At 25.5% G+C, this 21,568-nt stretch overlaps 1 protein-coding gene across 1 annotated transcript; it reads right to left on the reverse strand.

Moving 5' to 3' along the window:
* Window positions 1–19,230: 19,230 nt before the first annotated feature.
* LOC122855134 (fork head domain transcription factor slp1-like) lies at window positions 19,231–21,075 on the reverse strand. Its single transcript, XM_044156300.1, has one exon. It carries the CDS (start codon window positions 20,750–20,752, stop codon window positions 19,499–19,501), a length of 1,254 nt encoding a protein of 417 aa, XP_044012235.1. The 5' UTR covers window positions 20,753–21,075; the 3' UTR covers window positions 19,231–19,498.
* Window positions 21,076–21,568: the final 493 nt, after the last annotated feature.

Raw genomic sequence — 21,568 nt, forward strand, 5'->3', positions numbered from 1 at the left:
AAAAAATAAATATTTCCGAAAGAGAAAATCATATGAAATAATTAAAAATTCTTTTTTGATATAAATAATTTAAAATTAATCCGATCAATATGAAAAAAAATAAATAAATAAATCGTACTCAGAATTTAAAGAATTAAACCCGCGCAAAGTTTTATAACATTTTTAAATTTAAAAAAAAATTAATTCTTTATACAACTGTTCTAAATTAGTTTGGAAAAAAAAATAAAATAAAAAAATTGACATATAGTTGTTGTTATTTTTTTACAGTATACACTATTAGGTAAGGATCATTTTTTATTTTTTTAAGACATTATGTATATGTGCTTGAGGCAAATTAATATATCCGCTTTTTAATCCCAATGTAGAAGGTTAACTCGAGACACAGGGTCGAGACGACAAGAAAATGAGATAACATGAACAAGCCACGCGACAGGAAGACGTTGTTATGAAAAAATTTAAAAAACATAAGAAATTGTCAGCTTTCTTTTTTTTTTTTTTTTTTATTTTTATTATATATTTATTTTTTTATACATAGTGACAACGATTTAATAACAACGCTGCGTTGATTATAATCAATTAAGAAATATTATTATTTTATATATGAAATGAAAAATGTAATTTTTATATTAACTTTTACAAAAATTTAAACATCTTTAAAAATGTTTTATGTTTATCAAAATACACGAATTATCAACATGTTAACAATAATAACAATCATGTTTTTATGTTATTTATTGAGATATAAAATAAATAAACATAGATAATTGAAATTTCATTTGAGAAAATTGGACTGTTTAAATTATTTTATATAGTTGTGAGTAGTATATATGTTAAAGCTTACAAAACTAAGGTACAATAATCACTGGATTAAACAAGACAGCAAGTAAGTAAAAGCGTGGGTCACGTACAGTCACGAATTACTCCACCGTGAATTACCCTGTTTTGTCTCACTCGTGTTATCATTTTATTAACAAGCCACTTATTTATTATATTGTTTACCCCTCTTTTTACATCACACTCTCATCATAATTTATTTTATAATTTTATTGATATACATACAGTAATATATGCCTTTATAAAAATAAATAAATATAATGACTTTTTTATATATACTCTAATAACATTTTTAATTTACATCACGGTATCTTCAAGAAATTTTAGTATTTAAAATTACGAGCTAAATAAATATGAAAATGAATTTTTTGGCTCAATCATGCTGAAATAAAATATTATTTCTGGTAAATAAAATTAAATGTTTTTAATTAAAATTAATCATCATAATAATTTCAAAATTATGACAATAATATATTCACGATAAATAAATAAATATATTGCAATATTTAACAATTATTTATTTTTTAAGTTTACTCTTATCATATAACTTGAATACATTCAAAATTAATTCAAATTAAATTAATTAATCATCGTATTGTAATGACTCAATGTTATCGATTTTCCAAATCTAATTTTGTCAGTATTTAAATTCCAAATATTGTATGGAATGTTCATTGTTTTTTTTTACTTTTTTTCATTTATTATTATATATTATTAACAAGATATTTATTATATATAAATCTTTGATCAATCCGTTATTTATTTTATATTTTCTATAGTGAATATTACCCTTGTATACAAGAATTTAGTTGAAAATTTGTTTCTATATTTCTTATTAACTCGTCAAAATTCTAAATACCGACCAAATAAATTTCGTTTAATTTTAAATACACCATAATCTATCAAAATTACTGTAAAACTAAAATTTTCCATTAAAAATATATTTATAAATCAACTATAAATATTATTTTCTCATTAATAAAATTCAACGAAAAAAAAAAAAAAAAAAAATCCAAGATTAGAAAATGATGCTTAAAGTCATAATTTAACAAAATAAATAAATAACAAAAAAAATATATATATACATGAAAATAAAATTAAAAGAAAAAAATATTTATAAAACCATAGTCACCCTTAACATATATACGTAAACGTTGTTTGTGTATATATATGTATATATAAAGATATTTTATAAGCGGGTACCGTGACTAATCGATGAGCACGCAGCCGGTCCCGCTTTGGATTAAAATGAATTCACGGCTATCAGCAAAATCATTTCTGTCTTACTTGCATTACCATAAATGACTACATATATATAGTCGTCATGACAATGTTAATGTGCATTCAAAAAGTTTATATATGTTGAAGCCCAGATCGATGTAAACATCGAGACGCCAACTGTATATGTAAAAATATTACATATATGGTTTTTTTTAATATGACCAAGCATCTTTCAAACCGATTCATCCCTATTTTTTTTTTTATGTTCAATGTTTTTTTGTTTTTCCAAACCATCTATGTCACAAGTATCTATTCACAATGTAAAAATATAAATGCTAAACTGTTTACAGGTCACGTGACACTTGGAGGGTTGCAAACGACGTCAATCCAGCTGATTCGGTTGTTATTCAAGTGGAAGAGTTGATGTGTATTTATATATATTCCATTTATTTATATATATATAACACTGGATGACTGATAACCAAAGATTCCCATGACGATTCTTCAATTTTATATTACACACAGTGAAAAAAAAAAAAACAAATTGTAAAATTTAACATTTTTCAAGTGTTAAATATAGATTTATATAATTTTTTTTTTTTTATGTTTATTTTACATAGTTGAATGTTGAAATTTAACAATTAAATAATATCAAATTTTATAAAAAATGTTTACTAATTTTACGGTAATCACTAATCAATTCATTTTGAAATTTAAATATTTTTTTTTTTCGTGTTAAATCCAAAATTAAATAAAGAAAAATGGAAATAATAAAGTTAATGATTTTTTTTTTTACTCATATTTTTAGTTGAACATTTTTTTTGTGTAAAAAATTTAGTTCAACATTTTTGGCAATTGTTTATTTAACAATTGACAATTTTAAAAAGGTTGAAATTTTAACACTATTTAGTTTCTAGACACTTCAATAATATAATTGATGTTTTTTATAAAAAATTCAAGTGGATACTAATCAAGTTTAATTTCAGTATGACTTTTTTATTTAATTTCTTTTTTTTTTTTTTTGCCTCGTCAATAATCATTGACACGTAAAAATAAACTCCAGTTTCCCACGACGACAAACAATTAACTTTTATCGATTTTATTTAGTGGCTTTGTAAATTTTATTAAACCAAATTATTATTTTTATAATTACTCATTTTTTTTTTATTGTTATTGTAAATATGTGTGGATAATTTACGTGATAAATATGTCAACACTTATAAAGTTCATATGAAAATATAAATTATTTATATAAAAGAAAAAAAAAGGTTCAGTTTTTATACAGTTGATAGTATGTGGTCCTTGAGAAGATACAAAAAAAAAAGGGTGAGGGGGATTTATATATAAAAATATTGGACGTCTTTCAATCATACATAATAGATTTTAATTTTTTTTTGTTATTTGGCTTGATCCTGTTTTTTTGGTACGCACATGCAATAGTTACAATTGATATGGTCATGGTCAATTCAAAAAAAAAAAAAAAATAGTGGCATCCGGCGTGCGCCGCGGGGTCAACTGAACGACCTCGTATCCTGGGTCCAGCAGGCTTGAACCTTTTCTTTATTTTCATTATTTTTTATTTCCTTTAGTTGATTGGTGCCGCGCGCACGGGTCAATCGCTTGACTCTATGACTTGACTCGCGACCGCATCTGTCCTCATCTTATTTCTTATTATTTTTTTATTTTATATATATATTTATTAATGTAACAATGATGCATGTAGTATTTCTTGCACATATTTTAAATACATACACATATTGACACGCACACTCAAATAATTATAATGGTTATTTAGCCAAGCTAATATAAATATACGCGCAAGTGTATATTACTCATATTTGTGACTCTTTTATTATTATATAGAAAAACAACAGCATCGTCGCGTCATCCATTCATTCATTTGTTCATTCATTCACTCATATGTCCATTCATTTCTTTCAACGTCATATATGTGGTCATTCATCAGTCAAGTTTATCTCACTTAAAATTATACTTGATTGACTCAAGAAAACTTAATAATTTGTTGTTTTTTATATTATGTGTACACTCACTGTATGATGATTGCTGGAATTATAATTATTGTTGTATTTTTTTTTCATGGCTCGTGCCTTGGCTACACAGTTATATACAAATTAATGTGACAATTATTATTGCATGAATTATTAACCCAGAATTCAAGTTGACATTATTTTAAAGTCAATTGAATTTTACAAAAATTTTGAAAATCAAATTTACATTTATTTGAATTAAAGGGTAATAATTTACCTTTAAATATTTTCTATTAGTTTTGGGATTATATTAATTTTTTAACCACATGGGGCAGTTTTTAACCTGTCGGTTTCTTTTATCTGAGGCTTTGTATTTTGCCTGCATGTTTGTTCGAAGAAAAAACACACGCGCACGTTGCATTGACATTGTAACATGCATGTTTGTTATTGTTAAAATTTAAGAAAAATTTCATATGTTGATTGAATTTATCATTGAAAGGGCGTGGTGGCAAGGATTATGATTTTTTTTTTCTTAAAATTTGCATTGTTTCTTAGAGAAGATTAAGAAAAAAAAAAAGCCCAACAAAACTTTCAATTGAAAAAATGTTTTTGGCTTAAAGCTTTTATCCACATGCAACATGCTAAAATTTTACAAATTTAACAAAAAATATTGTCTTGAAGAAAATAAATAAGGCATGTGTAATAAATAAAATTAAATATTTATGGACATAAACTTTTCAAAATATTGATCGATATTTTTAAAAATAAATAATAATATTAATGAAATATTTATAGACTGATTTTATCATAAACTCCAGGGTTGTGCGAATTTTTTGGTCAAACAAAGTGCCTGTGTTATTATTTTTTTGTTAATTCATTTAATAGTTAAAAATTCAACCATTCAAAATTTAATATTTTGATTGAATTTATCTTTTAAACGGCATGGCTGAGGATTATTTTTTTTTTTTTTTCAAAAAATTTCTATTACTTGTTGGAAAAGATTGAGAGTAAAAAAAAATTTTAATTGTAATGTGTAAAAATGCAACATGCTAAAAGTTGTCAAATTTAACAAAAATTATTATCTTCACTTATATCTGAAGATAGAAAAAATTTAAAATTAATTAACGTGATAAATTTTTATTTTCATTTAAAATTTAAAATTTAAATCAAAATAATCAGAATAGAAAAAAAAAAAAAAAAACAAATTTCACACGAAGCTTGATGGTCATTGTTTCGCATATATATAATTTTTTTGTTCATTTATTAATCACCCTTACAATAATAGCCATTTGATTATTATGCCGATTTTTAATTACACGCACTGATTTCTTTTAAATGCATTGTATACATGGTAGCATAATATTCACAATTATGGGCCATTTCTTTTTTGTATTTTATATTCATCGTACTTGCTTATTATAACAAATAAATATAATACTTAGAGTACTCAAATAAAAATACACTTAAAAATATAAAGCATGTTTCAATACGATGCAAAATGAACCGTCGATATTTAACAAAAGAATCCATTCAGAACAAATGCTATAGTATATATTTCTTCATATGAGAAATAAGCTTTTTAAATTAATTTTAAAAACATTTTTAATATTGTTCTCCAGTTTGATTGAAATAATAACTGTATATGTAAACCAAAAAAAAAAAAAAACATGTATATGGTCACTGCGTTTGGCACTGAATCTACCGTTTTTCAAATTTGTATTTCATTTAAAAATATGACAATACAGTTTTAACTTAAATATATTCACATTAAATACAAATATTTTATTTTTTATTTATTTGGCAATAATTTTTATGATCCTCAAACAATACGTTTAACAGGATTAAGATTATACCAGAGAAAAAAAAAATCAAAAGAAACAAAAAATATTAAACATAAATGATAAAGCATGCATATACAATGTATACAAATATAGTTTGGAAATTCTTTCCAGATGCTATATCCACAGAAAAGATGAAATTCCAACACTCAAAACTGAAAACTCAACATCGAAAAGTTGAGAAAAATGGACAATAAATTACCATGGCAAATGATCTATTGTTCCTAAATCTTAAGCTAAATTCCTAAACAAAAAAAAAAAAAATAATATTTAACTAAATCTTTCTTTGATTCTTCTCAAAGAAAAAATTATCAAGAAAAGTAAAGTAACCCACGTGGAAAATATTCACTTGCAACAAAATAAAATATCCAACCGAAGATGAAGTCACTCCAAAATTTAGTGTACACTTTTTTGCGGAGAAATATTTCTGAACATTTTTTCATCAAAATCGATTCGGAGAAACCACCGAAAAAATTTTCCCTCCTCAGCGATTTCAGAGAAAATCCGGAACAAATTTTTCATACATTTTTCTATTCATTTCTCCAAATGGGTAAATTAAGGAGAGAGAGTAATTGCGGAGAAACCCCGAGTAGTTAAGAAGAAATCGCGAAGAAATATTTTCATCAGGGATACATTGAGCAATTTATTATTTGCACACCAACATGTATTATATAATACAAGCATATTAAACTGAGAATTACCATCAATCATGCATCATCATCACCGGAAGAAACCCGATCACGTCACACAAATTAATAAGTATGTGTCACTCGCGATTTAAAAAAAAATCAATTTATAATTGCATATGCATCTTATTGCCATGTATCTATATGTAAACATACATGTGTAAATAATTGTCATAGCAGTCACACACTAACTATCGTCATCAGCATCATCATCAAATAATAATAACAACAACTGTGATAGGCGTAACATGCGACGATGTGTGGTATAAACGTTGTAACGCATGAAATCACGCGATTGTATATTATACATACACATGCTCTATACTATAATAGATTGAATGCATATAAGTGTGTTGCATCAATAGATTTTCAGACATTGTTGGTATATACATGTATATAAAATCATCCACCATGTCTGAGTGGGGAAAAAAAAATTATATATATATAAATTCTGGTACTACTGCGTGACACGATATAGAGATGTACAAACTTTGCTGAGAAAAAAAAAATAAATATAAATAAAACGAACGACACAGCTTTTGCTGAACGTATGTGTGTGTGTGATGTTAATGTATAAATGGTTTCTGAATCAGGACCTTTTTGATGATGATGGCTGACATCAGGGGAGAAGGGATCAACTACAAAGAATTGAAGGGAGTGTACATGAGTCTTCTTCCGGGGTCACAATAGGCCGAGGGTGCAACATACCAAAAATTCGTTTATATGGCCACAGTAATATATATATTCAATACGATCATGGTCTCATCATGGTTGCTCTGTGGTTACATTATTATTATTATATACAGAGAAAAAAAAATTTAAAAATTGAACATTATTTAAACATCTAAATTTTTTTACATATAATAAGTTTTTTCAAGAAATGTTACTTCTTCCAAAATGATAAAGAGAGAAAGCTCATATTAGGCCTAAATTGAAGGTTTTCAAATATTCTGGAACCAAGGATCAAGTAAAGAAAAATTTGGAATATTCTTATGAATTAATTGTTATTGAAAATAGATTTTACCGAAATTTTTAACTCAAATTATTAAGAAAAATAAAAACAAATCATCAGTGTTATTTTTTGACAGCCTTGGTGAAAATAATTTTTCGAATTTCTCGGTGATTAACCCATACGGAGAAATGACGAGAATTTTTTTTTAGCGTGGAAAAATTACTCCGAATGTTTTCCGAAAAAAAGTAACGTGGAGAAATGTGGAGAAACAGTGAAAATGAGAATGTGGAAATAATTAGTAATTTTTAAATTTATGTAATTAATCAACAAATTATTTTTACAGTTTCTTTTTTCAAATAAATTTATACACTTGTCATAAAAACTTGTCATAAATGGAGCAAACAATGAATAAAAAATGTCGTCATCTGTCTGTATATAAATATCGATAAAAAAAAATAATAATTCAAAAAAAAAATAATTATTAAAAATTGAAAGTTTTTATGTTAGTCCCTCATAAATTTTAAATTACATACTGATTGCTGCAGTCTATTTTTGTATGTCTATTTTTCTTCATATGAACGAGCTCTTTAAAGGCAAACAAAATTAGTCCTGTTTTACCGGTAAAGTCTATATGTTTGTTGTATAGGAAAAAATTAAAGTAATAATAATAGTATTTTTTTATGTAGAAAACATATGGGCTTTAGCAGTAAAACAGAACTACTTTTGTTGGCCCTCAACGTATTCCAGTCCTTGTTTATTTCTTATTTCAATTGACGTTTGGTCTTTTTTTGGAGTTACGTCACTTGTGTTGACCTTCAGGAGAAAATCATCGTTACGCGGTCTTAACTTCTCTTACTTCTGACTTGCACAGAAAAAAAGTATTCAATAATTGTGCTCCCAATGTTGCTTTCGTTAAATGCAAGTTGACATTTCCATGTTCCATTGTGATAAAATATACTTGCATTTTCAACGAGCAACCAACAATTACCTGCTTCCAATGCATTCTCGTCAGTTATGTGTGTTACTTCTTCAGTTGGTGTTTGAATTCTACAAAATAAAAGTGGTCTATTCTGGGAACAATTCACCTGTAATTCATGAAAAAATAAAAAAATACAAATAGATTAATTGTAATATACAATGCTTGTTGTGTAATCAATATCAATTTATATATACCAAAAATTCATCATCACGTAACACGAAATGGCTGTTTTTTTTCTGCATATCTGATATTTCATTATATTTTTTCATTCCTTCAAAATTATTTTGCAAAATTATTGTCCGATTGATTGTAAAATTTCCATAATCAATTGAAAACGTTTTCATGCCGTAACCACTAACTGATAATTGATTTATTTTAAATTCACACTCATTAAGATTATCTATCTCTTTGATTTGACGTAAACAAATTGTATTTCTGTGAATATTTCAACTATAATGTTTAGTTATTTTGTATTTTTAAATGGTAAAATGTATATTACCTGCTGACGTTATGAACTGTTGGTTCAGTTTCTTGGACAACAGTTCCATCAGTTGACAAAAGCAAACATCTTTTTGGATTTTTCTGAATATTATATATTGAGATATTAGAATTTTCTGTTGTCATATCCACAACAACTTTGACATGAGTTGAGTCTGTGCAAATAATAAATAATTATTTAATTTATGACTACCCTCCCAGGTAGAAATAAGAGTCAATTTTTTGAGTCCTCGTATCAAATTAACGTGTGAAGTCAAAAAGTGACCTCAAATTGACTCTAATTTCTACCTGGGCTGGCAAAAATAATTTCTCCGATTTTTTTCGATTTTTCTTCGAAATTATACTTCAGCAGTATGCAGAGAAAATCGGAGAAAAATTTCACGAGGGTATACACAAGTAAAAAAATATGTACAATAAATTTAAAATAATTGAATCATCCAAACTTTACCCCAAGTTGAGACGGAATAAAATGCTGTAAATCGAGAATATAAAGGATCCTTCGAAAACTTATTCTGGTAATTAATTTTCCAAAAACCATTGTCAATAATAGACAAGTTTTTATATAAATTTTTTCGTTCCAGCATAGCACTATGACTCAAAGAATTAGTGCCCAATTCTGTGGATAGTGATGAATTCTGTATGTAATGGGTTTTTATTAAAGTACCATTTGGCATTTGAACAACAACCTGTAATTCTTTATCATATATGTATTTCCAGGAATGTTATCTGTTAACCAGAATGGAAACATTGATCCTTCAATAGCTAGTATATTATTACAGCCTCTACGCCATGCTTCTCTCAACGGAGAGTCAAATGATTTTTTTGGATGTTGAATTACTTTATTCGTTGCATAAATATACATATGTTCATATATTTGATAAGTTTTATTTGTTCTTTCGAAAACGAAGTCATAATTTCCACAATCTTTGGCAGCATAAGAATACCCATAATTCTGTGTATCAATACGGTGATAAAAACTATCTTCTGGAAGGATACTATTATTGCGTTCTGGTAATCTTATCTAAAACCAATTGTAAAAAATTCATTTCTTCATTATTAAGATTCATATAACCCACATCGTCTAGTTGCCTGATTTTTTTAAACAAAAAGAATCACATTTAAGGGAGTTCGAACGAGAATCCAGAATCAACAAAGGTTAGTTTTTGACATGATATAGGACACTATTTCATAAACATATTCTAAAAATTTAAAATAAACGATAAGACAATCAAGTGTTGTTCGAACTCCCTTATTATTACTGTATTATATAACTATGTAACTGATATTCATGTTGTAAAATAGATACAAATATGTAATTGTAATTTTTTTTTTTTTTACTAAATAAATTTACCTTTTCTGTTTGTCCATCAGGTTGATATTTAAATTTTAAAACTGTACTGTTTGTTGTGGTATCTGATCTTTCCAACTTGATGTACGTTGATCCTCGTATCATCGGTTGTACACGTTTTTTTTTTTCTTGAGGTCGAGGAAACTGTCAAAATTAATTGTTATTATTAATATATTGAATACAGATTTAACTTTCAAAAATTGTACTCTTGAATTCGTCTTGGCATATTTTTTTACATATATATTTTGCGTTCAATAAAAGTTTGAACTTAATTAATAAATAAAATCATGACCTACATTTTTACTTATCAAATGAATTTTAAATGTATCTCTTCGTTGTGATATTTGGTTTGTTAATTGATCTTCATAATACGTTCTAATTTCCTATCTTTCATACAATGGATGCTGTAATCTGTAATTTCGAGTTTCGAAGTATCGATATCTCATTTCTATTATTTTAAACTGACAACTGTTGTTATTCCCAGTAAATACAAATTCATGAGATGTATCTGGATAAATTTCATAAACTGTTTTATCCCGATAATTAGAATCAGTTTCAGTGGCGTTTTCTGTCTTGACAATATCATGGTGATGGAATGCTATGCATTTTTTTATTTGTCCTAATACTTTTTTTGGTCTCAGTGAAATTGGATTAGTATTGCGACACTCAATGTTGTGAGTACTATGGTTTTCTGATACACATAAAAAACAAAAATTTATACATTATATTTAACTAATAGAATAATTTAGAAATATATTTTTAATAATATTTTTAGTGAAGTTTAAGAAATCATATCTTTCATCTTATTAAAATAAATAAATTGAGAAATAATATACCTGTGTCATTTATATCCTCAGACTGATAATCTTTTTGATTGCTGATACTGAGAAAAAATGTACCTCTATCACTTGTAGGCTCCAAATGATCATCTTTTGGAGAGCTCATATTTTTTTGTAACATAACACTTGTATTTTCCTGTAAATAAATAGTAAAAAAAACATATACATGTATATATTTGAAATATAAATCATTTTTTATAAGTACATAAATATGCAATTACTTTGGGTGGAATTGTTAAGTAAAATTCTTGATATTTATAATTGTACATGACTTCTTCATCTTCACCAATATCAGTAGTCGTATTAATAATCCAATGTCCATAAAATTCGCTTGGAAAAGGTGAAATTGTGAATGAGCATGATCCTTTATAATCCAAAAATTCAAAATACTTCATCACACTTTGATCGTTTTTATTCAATTCCCAAATTTTTATTTCCATTAAAGTGTAATCTTTAATGAAAACTCCGGTATCAGAATATAATTGTGCTTTACAACTGTATAGAATACCTTGTTTTGCTTCTTTTTCAACTTTCAAATCAACCGTGTCATTGACATTGACAAACATTGTGATTTCCTCACCTGCAATGCATACATTAATTTCTATGTTAAATTATATTAAATTAATTTATATAAAGATATGAAATGTATGTAAAATTGTGGAATTATTGGAGTATAATATAGCTGAATAACTTGCAGATATAAAAAAAAATAAATAAATAAGGAGGTTTTTGTAATACTATTATTAACATGTATTGAAATTGCTATCGTGTTTTCTTTTTGTTTAATAAATTATTCAGCTTTTTGCTCCAAAATTTTAACATTTTTTCTTGATGCGTTTTATGCGTTTATGCGTTTTTTGTCGGTACATAAATCGTAAATTTATATTTTGTTTATTATTTCACTTATTTATTTAATGACAGTATAAAAAAATTACGGCGTCTCTTGTATATAATATTATGTATATGATTATTAATACTATTTCTTTTATCAAAATTGTAATTTTTATTAATTACGTGAATACATTTCTTATTTTTTATTTCCATGAATTACTATATTTATTTCAAGTTTATAATCAATATTATAATTATCGTGATGAACAAAAAATATCATTTGATCAAATTATAAACAATCATTAGTCCATTTTAGTGGCATCGTTGCTCAATCAAAGTATATTGAAGTCATATTACAGCTTTTAAAAGTGTTTTGGCTTATTCTTATCTTTTTATAAAAATATAATTGCAATCACACGTAGCAACCGAGGCTAATTTTTCTATTTATGTTTATTTATTTATATAAATACTTATATTTTATACAATATTCAAATCTATATATTATTTCAATTAAGTAATATTGATAAATATGATGACATTATGATAAAACGTAGTAATTGTTACTTATAATAAAAAAACTAATTTTTTATTTGAATATTAATTTAATATAATATAAATTAGTTGTATTCATATAACAATACTATTTTTATTAAATATGAATATACCTATAGCAATTAGTAAAAAGCTGTATTATGACTTTTGATCTAGGAACGACACAACTCAAATAAATTAATTGCCGAAAATAAGCAAACGTAGCAACCATACAACACGTAGCAACGTGTTATTATAAGAGAGAAAATAATAAAATATTAGTTATAAACAAATGCTAAAAATTTTTGACCAATCAAATCACGAATAAAAAGCGGTCAAGTGTCCTTTTTATAATAGGAATAACAGTTTATGAAAATTAAACATTATATTTGCAATTCTTCTATTTTGAATTAATTGTGAAAATCATGATAAATAATAAATAATAATAAAAATACTAATTTTCTTGAATACAAAAATCGAAACATTGTATTACAAAAATATATGTATGCATTGCAAAAAAAAAAAAAATCCTGTTGTACCATCAATGGTAGGATAACCGCAACACATGTTTTTACATACACAAACGCATAAGTATATGTGCCTGAAGAAAAAAATTCGAGTGAAGGGATAGGTGCGGAGCCTGGTCCAAAGTATGTAGTATGCACAAAGGAAAGTGGACACTGTGACTTGATAATTTACTTTTTAAAACGATTTTGTTTCTGGCTTATTCTTACATCTTTTTTATTATTTAAAAATTCAGTGCCGTGGCATCCTAGAGCAACCTTTTGAGGCCATTGTTTTTTGTGGCATATTTAGTATATTCATTATTTAGTGTACCCTATAATTGAGGCGAGGCCCTACTACGTCTCTTGATGATGACAATACTATTAGAATATTTTATTAGGTAAATTTCATTAAAGATGTGCATTATAAATAACAGAAATATATCATTATTACTTATTTATTATTAAAAAAAAAAAAAAATTATTTTTGTTATCGGTTCATTCAAATATAAAAAAAAAAAAAGCTTAATTTTTTTATATCTCTAACGAGTTGACTAAATTAATACGTAGTTAAACTAAAATATCGAATAATTATTTTTAGATTATATTTTTTCTTTAGTTAATTAGTCTTTCTTTTTTTTTTTAATTATATTTGTTATTTATAAATTCGTTAATAATAATAATAATGTTATAATTTTCTTTTTTTTTTCTCAAAAAATAAATTTCATTCCAATGATTTACTTTGGAAATAAAATGAAACAAAATTTATTATTGATAAAAATTAAAATATTAGTCTATTCAAATAATAATTTATATTTTTACTGGTTAACTTGGTGCAGTTTTAAACTTACTCGATATTTTAATTCAATATTTATCGCACAATAAAAATAATTTTATATTATTGAAAACTGAATAGATATAATATGATTTTGTTAAAATAAATAAACATACCATATGCGTATTTATGACCCAAATTGAGAACGACGAAGAATAAAAACCACTTCATGTTGTTGGCTGCTCAGGTGAGACTGAGCTAATCGTCATAATTTTGTTAGACACACCAACAAGACCAAGCTCAATTTTCTATTCTTAAACACTTACACATTGTCACTACTGATAACACTAGTGGTTTAAAAATAAATACTTGTTGGGTTAAATCATTTTTATTTTTTTTTGTTTTTTAATTTATAAAACCAAGCAAAGTCTATTATTAACTGATTCTTGAAACTTTTTCTAATCGTTATCAGTACATGAGGAGAAGAAAAAAAACTTTTTTATTTATACTTGTTTATTCTTTAACTTAAAAACTAATATTCATTGTTAATAAATTAGTACATTTCTATTATTCTTTTTATTGTCTATTTTAATATCAGAATTGCCGATAATTGAATTTTTAGTCATTTTTTTTTCTATTAGGCTTAAATAATACTTGATGCCCGATCTGTGGAGAACCAGCGATTCCTACTATACGTATAGTGAAGGGAACCAACTGCCAGAGTATCGATCTACTGCGCCGATGGCATTTAAGGATCTAATTTTATTTCTATCAATATTCAATTTAAATGCCAAAATTTGACAGTTAAAAAATCAAGACTATTAATTACCATTTAATTATACCTGTAATGTTTATTAAATAAAAAAATTTTTTTAAAATAGCAACTGTTAGTATTTTTTTTTTAGTAAAATTTAAAAAAATATATTTTTTTTATTTAAAAAATTTATTTTTTTAGTAAACAAAATAATTGTTAATATTTATATGTTTAATAAATTTTTAGTAAATATTGTTTTAATATTTGAAAATATTTTAAAATTTAGGTTATTTCATTTTCAATATTTATATTTTTTTTTCTTTACGCATTTTGTATAACTAGTTTAGCTATATTGAGATTAATCATCGTAATTCCATCAAAATTATATGAATAAATATTTATATAAACTAAAATTATGTTAAATATATATTTAAAAAAAAATATATATATATTTTTTATTTTATATGAACAAGTTTCAACTGGTTTATATATATTTATTAATATTATCTTGTTTCGTTTTTATTATCACAACCTACACGCATAAATATGATGATGATGATGATGATCCCGCGAATCAACGTGTTTGAATATACGAAATTATTATAAAACACATACAATTCTACAAATGCACCTCTCTTGTGTTTTATATTATATAAAATATTATTGTTGTATATACACACTCATTCACTCACCGGCGGGACTTGCACACACGCATTTATATATTATCTCCAAGTTGCACGACAAACCGATTAAGCTAACAATCATATTGCTCTATATTGTATATATTAAACTATTTTATACAACATATATATATTATTCAACTTATGTATTTATATAATTGATTATTTCCGGTCAATTTTATTCTATTTATAAATATTCCCCAGTGAAAATATTTATATCCAAATTTTAATTACAAAGTAATACAATCCAGACAAGTTTTATTTTACAAAAAAAAAATGTAATTGTTTATTTGTTATTACCATATAGTTTATGTATTTTTTTTTTTAAACTTCATTAATTAATTTATTTAATAATTCACCAGATTTTTCATGTTTATGATGAATATAATGATCAATAGAAAAAAAAAATATTCAATTTTGATAAAATAGATCAAGATGACAAAAGAAGAAATTATAGTTTGAGTGTTTATTATAATCAGACAATACAAAATGATTAAACCAGTTACAATTCCCAGGATCCGACACAAGAGTATTTTATTTTGTAGTGAGCCAATAAAATATATATATACACACAAGCCCGTATGCAGTTGAACAACACACAAAAGTGTTGAACAAAATGAATATAAATAAATGAATGAATGGATGAATGAATGAAGATCCATGTGGATGTTGATTTGAGATGTCTGAAGTAGTGATATTATAACACGCATACACTGTATATATATCATGACGATGTTGTGTATCAAACAATAAGAGACACTGAAATAATAAACATCAAAGAAATACAAAATTGGTCCACATGAAGAAATTACGAGATAAAGAGAAAAAATGGTGGTGACCGGAAATATATCACTAGCCGAAGCAACCTACACAAAAACACTCATCATCATCATCAAGATGTATATTTATTTATATTTATTACAAGTGTATATGATGACAATTATTTTATAAATATTACATTTGTACAAATGAAAAAATTTTTATTTTAAATATTTTTCAAAAGGTTTTTTTTTTTTATTTTATATTTTTAAATTTGATGAATTTATTTAACAAAAGCTAACATTTCAAATTAATTTAAAAAAAAATTTAAATTGTTTTTTTTTTTTTTTTCAGCGTCGTATGATTTTATAAATAGAGCAAAATATTTATGCATAATTAAATATTTATATTCCATATAAAAAGACAATTTAAATAAATAAAATTTATATATTTATATAATAGTTAAAATAGAGTATATATAAATGTATATGTGAGACGTTGAATGGTTTCAATTAGAGTCCCCTGATGTGCAGTCGAGACATAACAACGAAAGCAAATAACGTAATTGTTTCTTGGAGAAATTACAAACACGCGGTATCATTCAAATCTGACACATGTGTAATAAAATATATATTTTTTTTTCATCCACAACAGCTCTTATCAAAGTATTTCAATGTATCAATAATTTAAAATTTTTATATACAAAAATAATAAAATGATACATGATACATTGATTTATTAAATTTAATTTTGTAAAATCATTCAAAACTTTAATAAATAATAAAAAATAATATTTTTATGTATTTATTTTTATTGTACACTTATTTTAAAATAAAAAATTATATTCAAATAAAATAATGATGATAAAACATACATATGTATGAAAAAATAAAAAAATAATAATACTCGGCCACTTGGTGCAATTGGCAATTCCCCTCTTTGTATTTTGTGTATATATGTAACACAATGCCGACCACCGTGTTAACACCGTTGACTACCCGTATTCATCTTTATTTTAAACATATTGTATTCGTGACATCGATGCAACCGTAAATAAAATTAATAAAAAAAAATAATTCAAATTTATCCAGTTAGTAACAAACAAAAAAAATCATCCAAAACACGTACGTCAATTAGAAAAGAAGAAAAAAAATATTTAGAATAAATTTTAATTAAAATAAAAAGCAAAAATTATTTAAATATATTAAGAAATTATTTGAATGATAAAATTTTATTAATATTTATTAAATTGTTTATTTATTAATTCAAGTTAATTTGTCCAAGTACTTTATACATGTGTATACACTTGTAAAAAATACTCTTGATAACCACAAGTATTTTGTTGAACGACGACGACGACATACGCGAGCGTGGTCCCATTATCTTATTTACGTTTTATTGTCTCAATGTATCATACCAATATATCTCGCGCCATCGCGCACTTATTTTTTAGAATTCCCCTCCTGTACTTAATGTGTTACTTGCTATATTTACCATCATCATCACTTATCTTTTATTCTATCTTCAACTAATACACAACTCTTGCTCGACTTTTTCCCCTTCTGTCAATCTTTCAAGTTGTTTAACTAAATGCTTAAATCGCTCGTGGATATATTCACGCATATTACTTCATTTTATACTCAAAAGTTTTTATGTTCAAACAAATATATAACTGTTTATATATGGAAAATGATATAGTTTAATTTGAAATAATACCAATTATTTTAGTGATCTAATGATCAGTTAACAATAAAAGTCCTTGATGATTGTTGTCTTTATTTTTAGAGCTTGTGTTTTTTTTTTTAGCTGTTCATCTCTTTTTCTTATCAGGAAAATTTACTTTTCTTGTTTTTTAAGAGTTTAGGACTCAACCTTTCCTAACTAGCTCCCTGAAAAAATCTTCTAGTCGTGACAAATAACAATATTAAAATTTAAAATATATATATTGAAATAAATGAAATTTATTATATTTGAAATTGAAATTTCCCCCGAAGCGAAGGCGCACAGTTACTTCAGCAACTGTCTCAACTGTGCAACTTGTTTAAATATAAAATTGACTAAATAAATTTTGCTGTTATTAAAGAATAGTCGTAACATTAATAAACAATTTTGAATTTGCTGAAATAAATATTTATGATAATTTAGAAATTACCAATATAGAAAAATATGTGTCGATGAATACAATTTAAAAATTCTTGATGAACAAGAAGTACAACACATGAAAAAAAATATAATTAGGAAATGATTAAGGAATAAAAAGGTTTTTTTTTGAATAAACACAAGTCAAAAACAGTAAAATTTATATTAAAAATTTTGGAACGTTTATTTTATATTATTTACATATTTTTTAAACTCCTTCGATTGTCAATAATTTTATACACTGTACAATACATATAATTTTTGTTTTTCTTTTTTTTTTCTTTGTTTCGACTATACATAAATATATACATATTTAAAAACAAATTAACAATGAAAATTGACAAATTAAATGATCATGAAATGTATATTTTTGCATTCAATGATGAATAATTTGGTATTACTAAAAATTTAATAAAATTGCAATTTGTTATATTAAATATAAATTGGAAAAACTGAAAAGAAATATGAATATATATTTATAATTGAACAAAACAATTTGTTTATTTTCAGATAAATTTTAATTATTTATTAATTGTTTATTATTGTCTTAATTAAAATTAATATTCATATTTAAATTATTAAAAACTATAAAGATATAGATTTTTTTTTTATTACGAGCCACGGTAGTTAGTCTCTGATTATTTGAAAAAAAAAAATACATTTTTAAAAATATATATGAAGCTAAACAAACAGCTACCGTGACATGAAGCAAAGTGGGTTTGACCCAAAACTTTAATCAAAAAATTACATAGCCAAATTATTAATTTATTTTGTCTCTTTGGAAATGTAAATTAATGATTATTATTTAAATAATATATTTATATCTAAAACAAATATTTTAAAAAGTACAAATAACGCATTTTTTTTTTATATTGGTTTTTTTTGTTGGATTAAAAAGAAATAATTGATTTAATTAACTTGAAAAAAATTCAACAAAAATATAATTGGTTGTCCCTCACCCCCCTTATAATTGTGCTCAATAAAAATTGAAGCAAATAAATATATAAATTTTTTTAATTCCCAATATACGACACCAATAATATTATTGTTGAATTTTTCTTTTTTTTTCTAAATATTTTATTTAAAAACATAATTTTTGCATCAGCGTAATTTTTTTTTTTTTTATATTTTTTCTTTTTTAAAATCCAAATGTTTATTTATCCAGTTTATAAAAAGAGCGTTGAACCAATGATATAATAAAATATAGGTAAAAGAAAAAAAAAAAAAAATAATTATAATTTAAAATCACATTATCACAAATTTTTATTACACAACTCATTTAATTTGCAATTTAATTCACAGCACACTATTCATTTGATATTTTTTTTGCTTAAATTGTGTACTCACGATAAATTAGGATGTATTTTTTTTAAATTATTAATATTTGAAATGTACATGGGTGGTACAGGAGATGATGTAGGCTCAGGACTACTACCTGGTGATGCTGTTGTTGATGACGGTCTACTTGTCATATGTTGAATTGGTTGTTGTTGTGGTAAATGATGATAAGCAAATGGATGATGTTGATTTTGTTGCTGTTGTTGTTGCTGTTGTACAGCAATATTTCTCAATGTTGCATAAAAATCATATTGAGCTGATAAAGGCAATGATGGAGTTGGTAAACCACTTGGATAAGCAGTTGGTCTTTGAAGTAATCTATCCATAGAAAAACCACCGTGATTTGGTACACTTGTTGGTGGTAAATTTGGATTAACTGCATGAGGTCTACATGGTAATGTTGATGCAGTTGAAACATTAGGTGAACCAGGCAAAAGATTTGCTGGATAACCAGCTGGTGGACCAAAACTATTACCTGGTGTTGGATAACCAGCAGCACGATGTAAATGATAAGGCAATGATGGATAAATTGAACCAGGCCAACCTGGTGTTAAATTATATGGTGTTGTATAATAACCTCCTAATACAGCACCACGTTTGAATGCAGCAAGACGTGATCTTGATGCTGCTGTTGTACGACGACGGAGTTTACCAGTTGTACCACCAATAAAAACATCTTCAGAGCTTGGATCAAGCATCCAGTAATTACCTTTACCAGGATCATCATAATGACGTGGAACTTTAACAAAACATTTGTTCAATGAAAGATTATGACGAATTGAATTTTGCCATCCTTGTTTATTATTTTCGTAATAAGGAAAATTACGCATAATATATTCGTATATTCCATTTAGTGTTAAACGTTTTTCTGGACTTTGACGAATAGCCATCATAATAAGAGCATTATAACTGTATGGTGGTTTTTCATTTTTTTTCTTTTCTTCATTTTGTTCAGTTGAATTTTCATTTGTTGGACTTGATGTTGCTGCATTACGTGAACAATCAAGTGGTGGTGTTTCACTACCGTCGCCAGTAACATCAAGATCACTTGAATCATCACCACTATCACAAAGTGGTGATGGTATTGGTGATGCATCTGGTGATGATGTTGATGATTGATTACTTGATATTTCACCCGTCGCTTCTGGTAGAATACTCCGAATACTAAAATTGCTCTTAAGACGTGCTTGTGGTGCTGGTGGTGGTGATGATGATGCAGTCATTGTTTGTTGTTCACGTGATAATTCCATATTAACCATTTTTAAACACTTTTTATAATTAAACTTCTATATTTTTTATTATTTTAGTTTATTTTTACACTAACACACACTTTATTTTAATTTCAAAAAAAAAAAAATCAGTTTATTTTCACAATAACACACAGTTTATTTTTTTTTTAATTGATTATTATAAAATTTGAGTTTATTTTCCAATTTATTTATATAATCACTCAAAAAATATTCACTTTTATTTATAAATATTGTTAAACACTCGTAAACAATGTTAAGTTTTTTTTTTTTTTTATCCACTGGTTTGCGAGAATGAACAAGAGTGGACTCACAAGAATGATGTGGACCCTTCGAACGATCACACGTATCTGAGCTTTTCCCCACTGTTCATCGGCTTTTGAACCGGTATGTAAACTCCACCCATTGCTATACAAGACGCGCCTGCATAAATCGTCAACCAATAGAATAACACAGTACCTGCAACATGTACACCAAGCTTTATCCCCACTTTATTGTTTGTACCCAATGTTTGACATCAAACAGTGCAAATAGTAAGGGAGAAGGGAAACACCTTGGCTTGGCTTGGCTTCATTTAGCCCCCCATTATATCAACATAAAAGTATATATATATATATGTATTTATATATATATGTGTATGCGTATGTATCTACTATTTTTTCAGTGGTAGGGAGCGCAGCCGCAACACGTATTCAAATTTATGTCGGCAAACAAATCCAATGGTATATTTTATATACATAAAATATATAATAAAAGCAGACCATCATCATCATCCCCTTCCTCTCAATCTCAACCCCCTTATTTCTTATTGTCACAAATATTTATTAT

This window comes from Aphidius gifuensis, linkage group LG4 (genome assembly GCF_014905175.1).
Source record: "Aphidius gifuensis isolate YNYX2018 linkage group LG4, ASM1490517v1, whole genome shotgun sequence".
NCBI classification, from domain to species: domain Eukaryota; kingdom Metazoa; phylum Arthropoda; class Insecta; order Hymenoptera; family Braconidae; genus Aphidius; species Aphidius gifuensis.